Here is a 6,000-nt window from a genome sequence, read left to right as displayed (position 1 = left end):
TCTCACCCCTGAGTGGAGGTAGCTAAGGTGATGCAAATGTTAAGTGATGCCCAGAGCTAAGGCCAAGTGGGAACAGCAGTGAGGGTTAAGGGTAAATAAGTGGAGGGAGGAGAGGAGAATAAAAACTGAGCAGGAGAATGGGGTAAAGGAGGGAGAGGACTGCAAACTGAGCATGGAAGGGGGCTGAGTGTTGGCAGTTTGAGGCAAACTGCTGAGAAGCAAGAACCATTCCCTGCTGGAATACATTCTGGGGTGGACAGTAACCTGTGTATGATCAAGCGCTCTGAGCAGTTCATGGGAGAAAGGAGGCATCTGTATATGTCGCAGTTGCACAATGTCTATGAGGCACTTGACACCCCAGCTGTTAATCCTACACTACCTAGATATGATCTGACTTGGCTATTGGCCGTGTCTGGCAAGACAATCCCTTGGATTCCCAACATGGGCAGGCTGGGTATGCTTTCTTCCTGGGTTGGTGAGGAACTCTGTGGGGGTGGGGGAAGGGTACATGGAGGGGGGGCTTAATTTTTGTTAAACTGGTATAAGCCTTGGATTTCTCCTGGAGCGTCTCTGACCCTATTAATTTCAACTAGCACAAACTCTTCAATTTCATAGCCCAGGATCCAGGAAAGACGGAGAGAAGCCATAGGCCAGATCATAACTGTCTGACTCTGATAGTGCCTGGAGTAGGGAAAGGGGAGCTGGGGTACCTCTTCTAACTAATAGACCATACAGCAGGAAGTCTTCTGTGACCAGATTTTCAAGAGCTTAGTATCCAACACACCACTTACTTAGGCGACTAAATGGGAGCTGAGCAGTCTTGAAAATGTGGCCCTGCTCGCTGGTGCTGAGTCCCTTCCCAATACTCTAGCCTGAGCTCTGTGCCGCTCTGTCCCCAGCTGTAAGAGGGGGATAATATCACAAAGGTGAGTTGTGAGTCTTACTTCAATATTAGGGAAACTCCTATCTCTCTCCTCCACCAATCTCACTGGTGGGTTGCCTGGTAGGCTGAAGAACGGGGGTTATTTATTTGTATCCCCAAAGTTCCCAAGAGGGCTAGTCTTGGAGTGAGCCCCCCATCTGCGAGGTGCTGTAAAGAGCCAGAGGGAACAGAGAGTGCCCCAATGACCGTGCTTAATTTGTAATGAAAGAGGTGTCAGGGCTCAAGCAATTTTTTGACATTCATAACTGACGTGGCTGGGGCTCAGCCTGGCAAGCCCAGAGGTGCTGGGGCTCAGCCTGGCAAGCACTGCCCAGAGAGATTCTGATCTAAGTGTAGGAGGAGAGACAACACGTGGGTGGGGGTTACAGGGACCGAGACAACGCGGGTGGAAATAGCAGCTGCGGAAAGGAGGCGGCCCACAAGGCGAGGGGACGGGCTGCGACCGGGCGGCTCTAGGACCCCGAGGGCCCTGGGCTGCCCCAGTAGCGGCAGAGCGCGGGGCTGGGCTGTGCGCTTCGGGACTGCCCAGCTCCCGACGGGTCTCTGGTGCGGGGCCGGGGCGCAGCGCGGACCCCTGATCTCCGGCGGCAGCATAGCCATGGGCGAGGTTCGCGTCCTCCGGCCCTTCAAGCTAATCGCCCTCGTCTGCCTGCTGGTCGCCCTGGCGCTGGACGTGGTGGCCCTATTGAGCCCCGCCTGGGTCACTTCGGAGCGCGGCTCGCTGTCGCTGTGGGAGGCGTGTAAACGGGCCCCGGACGTGTGGCACTGCCTCAGCACCTTGAGGACAGGTAGAGCGGGGCCGGGGGGCATGTCCGGGGGCAGCGCCGCTGGGGACAAGGGGCGGTCCCTGGCCCTGCCTCTCACTGCCTGGCTGTCCGCGGGGTCAGCCTCGCCCCAGTGTGCAATGGTTATACTGGGGCTGAGGGCGGCGGGGCTGGCTGCTGGGGCCACCTCTGGGCGCTAAAGCCCCGGGAAGGGGAGGGGGCAGGAGGTGCGTCCCCAGAGTAAACTAGCCTGGCTCTAGCTTTGAGACTGGCCCGAAGCGGTAGGGGTGGAGGGGGAGCTGGATTCAGAGACTCGCAGCAGCTGTGTAAACGGGCTTGAGTGGCACTGACAGCGTGTCTGTAAGACGCTGCGCCAGCGTCCTGTGGCACAAGCCAGAGCGAACATGAGCGTGGTCAGCCTGCTGGTGGGCTGTACTCTTGTGGGCTACGTCATCCGGAGCTGGAACCGTGTAAACGCCCTGCTCTCAGGAGCCCTCTGGGTATCGTCACTCCGAACTGATGGCAGCACCATGAATCCTGGAGTGCGGAGGCATAAAGGGGGCCCAGAGCTTGTCCCTGCGCCTTGGGGCCTGCTCAGAGGGAGAGCGGGGAATGCATGCGTCGCCTGTCCGGGAGAAGCATGGAAAGAGACTGTGGGCGGCTGGGAGAAAGGGATGATGTAGAGGGGGTTGCCTTTGGTGATCATGTGATTCCTGAGGAGACGATGGGGTTCTTGGCAGATATGCCCAGTGTTAGAGGAAGGGAGTAACTAAGGGATGGGAGGCTCTGGGGAGGGAGCAGAGTAATTCATGAGAAGGTCAAACCTCCCTCCCCTCAACTTAAAGTGTAAAAGGCAATGTGGTCTAGTGGACAGAGCACTGGGACTTGGGAGACCTAGGTTCTGTTCCCAGCTCTGCCACTGGCCTGCTGGGTGACCTTAGACAAGTCACTTACTGCTCAGTGCCTCAGTTTCCCCATCTGTAAAATGGGAATAATGACCTGCTTTAATAAAGTGCTTTGGGCTCCACTTAATAAGTGAGAAGCCTGAATCCAATTTGAGGGTGGCTCCTTGGCCTGAATAAGCTGAAGTCAAAGCACCTGGAATCTACTTATTGGCTGTCAAGGTTTTGGGCAATGAAATAATGCATCTTGAGAGTGCAGTGCCCTCTCTAATGGGACTCCCTCACCCAGCGGGGTATAGGTCCTGGTGGGAGCTTCACCATGGAAAACTCCTGAAGCTGTGCTGGCCAGGGACTCCATACGCAACTGCACCTAGCATAGGGCATCCAATGCAGGGGAGAACAGCACGTGTACTTTACAAAGAGGTTGCACTAGTAACTCCAGGCCAAATGGGGCTGCCATTGGCTCACAGGAGAAATGTTACTGACTAGTACCAGCAGAGTTTTTTATTGGGCTCTTGGCCCATCCCATCCTATAACTTGGCACTGAGGCAGTGCCCTGGGAGAGAAAGTGTAACCCAGCATTTGCCATCTCAATGTTGAGTAGAATGCATGGTCCATTCAGGAGGCTGCATTGTAGCTGTGCAAAAGACCTACGTAAACAGGGGAATCTGTTTCCTCTGAAGAAACTGAAAACACAAAGTAACAATAGAGAAATATTTTGCAAATCTTTTGGTTAGAGTGATCATTAGTCTGTCTTGTAAATTTCATTACATTGAAAATGTCCCTTTAGCAGATTTCAGGCCTGGTTCGCCACTGGCCTTTCACTTTTTCTTGTCACTGAGACCTGTGCAATGTGGATGTAAAACACAGAGTGGAAAATTCTGATTTGCTGGCATTTTACATCCATTTTGAACACCCAGTGGAGTGTCAAGCCCTGCATGTTTGTCTGACAAACAATAGAATTCACTACAGTGACACTAGCTGGGATAAAATGACAATGGCTCTCAATCCTCATGCTTCAGGGCAGAAGCTGATCAGATGCAGTCAGGAAGAAATGATCCTTATGGGACAGCAGGTGTATGATGCCTTCTTCTGAAGAATCTAGCACTGGCATGACCAGACAGATTAAATGGACCACACTGATCTTTCAAGATAGGAATTCATATGTTGGAGGTGTGAACAGATGTTCACAGCATGAGCCATCTCAACTCAATGCAAGACAGGATAACAGAGATGAGGTAGCTGCAAACTCCATTCTCTGGTGTCAGCACACCTCTCCGTTTACAGCCATTATAGGTCTTGGTTATCTTGAGGTCCCTAGTTGAATATTTTATGGAGCTGTTACTTCTGGGGGAGGAAATCAAAACTGGCCTTCAAATGACATGCAGAGATTATTGTCCATCCGCTAAAAATGTCTCATCTGGGTTTCCTCTGCTCACTACCCTGATTCCCAGGGGTCCCCAGCCTCCTGCAAATGAAGTAAGCATAAATCAGGTCAAGTTGTGGTTGATGGTGCAGGCAGGCAGGGAGCATAGCTGAGGTCTCAATATATGTAGTAATGTGTACTAATGCATTCTATCTCAACTTCCTTGTCTCCCAGAGCCTCTCCATCAGCACTTGGCTCTGCTGGGTCAACCAGCCTTGTTTAAAATAAGTCTTCTGAGCAGGGTTGGGGTTGCAGTCAGTGCTCCAGGGGTTTGGATCCTGGCTTTCTCTCAGGGCCACCCAGAGGATTCAGGGAGCCTGGGGCAAAGCAATTTTGGGGGGCCCTTCCATTAAAAAAAAGTTGCAATACTTTAGAATACTATATTCTCGTCAGGGCCCCTGCGGAGCCCGGGGCCTGGAGCAAATTGCCCCACTTGCCATCCCCTCTGGGCGGCCCTGCTTTCTCTTGCTGTATCCAGAGAAGAGGGGCTGCATCCCCAAAGCTCCATTGCAAGTTGCCTTGGGAACTCCCTGCTATTCCTCTTGCTGCTCTCCTGCTTCAAATGGCAGGGAGTGAGTGAAAGGGGGAAGATGGCTGCTGCTGAGTGAGTGACTAGAGTGACTCACTTCAGCATAGCTTTACAGGATGTACTGACGCTATGGGCTTGGTGCAGAAATCACTGCATGAAATTCCTTGGCCTGTGCAGGGCAGGAGGTCAGATTATAATGGTCCTTGCTGGCCTTAAAGTCTAAGAAGGCATCTTTACCTCTGAACAAGCATAGAATTCAAGAGAGTTCATAGTCCTGTAATCTGTCCACACGGGGATATTGGCTCCAATCTAGGTGCTTGTATATGAGCTCTTTTCTCCTTCTTGTGGAGATCAAGCCAGGCTATTCTGGCTATTGCCTTACCTGTCTCTTCCTTTATGGTCTTGGGTGAAGATGATCAGCTGCTTAGATGTATTTACAGCTTCATAGTGAAGTTCTAGTTTTGCTATCTAACATAAACAGCTGGGCTGTATAAGGGAGGGAGAATGGCAGGTGAGGGGGAAGCTTCTGAGCTCCCCACCATGGGGTCTGTTTTCTTGGAGAGGGGAAACAATAGGGCAGGAGTTGTGGCACTGAAGCAATGAAAGGGAGAGGCAGAAGGGGAGCTCACACTGTAACCTCTTTTCTTTTGCTTTTTGTTAGCAGCAACTCAGCCAGGAAAATCGGGGAGGAGCTGAAATGGGGAAGGGGGTTGGAGGAAAGTGTGTTCATTTGTTTCTGTTCAGGGAAGGAGGCTGTATTGTCAAAGGGAGGGGGGAGCAGATGTGCACCATTCATTATGCTGCCTCCTCTCTTCTGAACTTACCCCTGAGATTTATACCAAGCCCTTCAGCTGACTGTCTGCCTCAATCTCCCACAAAGCAACTGGACAGCTGCTGCTCCTCCCAGACAGAACAGCAGTGGGTGTGAACAGGTGACTCTATGGGGCTGACTCCAGACCATGTCAGAGCCTGGGAATTGAGTAACGTCTCTGAGGCTGCCCACTGGTACTTCATTCAGCCGTGTAAACTAGTGCTCGGCCATCTGGATTCTCTGGGCAGCACTAGCTGGCTCGTATTCACAGTCCTTGCTCTCCAGTTGAATTCAGACTCTTAACGATACAGAAGTTTCACTGCATTAAGGCTCATTCTCTTTTCATGGACTTGCTTGACTTTCATGTCTAGGGCACTGTAGCGTTTAAGGCCAGATGAGAGCATTAGGTCTAGTTTGACCTTCTGTACAGCACAGGCCATTAAACTCCACCAGTTACCCTTTTATTGAACCTATAAACTTGTCTTTCTGGAAGATGCTTTAGCCAAACACATCAGTCTGGATTTGAAAACTCCAAGACATGGAGCATCCACCAGTTCCCAAAGTTAATTACCTCACTGTTAAAAACTTGTGCCTTCATTTTAATTTGAATTTGTCTGGCATCAGC

The 6,000-nt window shown here is 51.6% G+C and overlaps 1 protein-coding gene across 1 annotated transcript in view; it reads left to right on the top strand.

Annotated features, from left to right (window-relative positions):
- The first annotated feature begins 441 nt into the window (after positions 1-441).
- Positions 442-6,000, top strand: part of LOC123377552 (transmembrane protein 47-like) — a 29,408-nt gene continuing 23,849 nt past the window's right edge. The window contains exons 1-2 of the mRNA XM_045030598.1: positions 442-454; positions 1,312-1,731. Coding sequence (XP_044886533.1) covers positions 442-454; positions 1,312-1,731 — 433 coding nt within the window. The remainder of the gene's footprint in view (positions 455-1,311; positions 1,732-6,000) is intronic.

The sequence above is a fragment of the Mauremys mutica genome, chromosome 9, assembly GCF_020497125.1.
Source record: "Mauremys mutica isolate MM-2020 ecotype Southern chromosome 9, ASM2049712v1, whole genome shotgun sequence".
NCBI classification, from domain to species: domain Eukaryota; kingdom Metazoa; phylum Chordata; order Testudines; family Geoemydidae; genus Mauremys; species Mauremys mutica.
The sequence above is the reverse complement of the archived record's forward strand: the minus strand, read 5'-3'. Positions and strand labels throughout refer to the sequence as shown.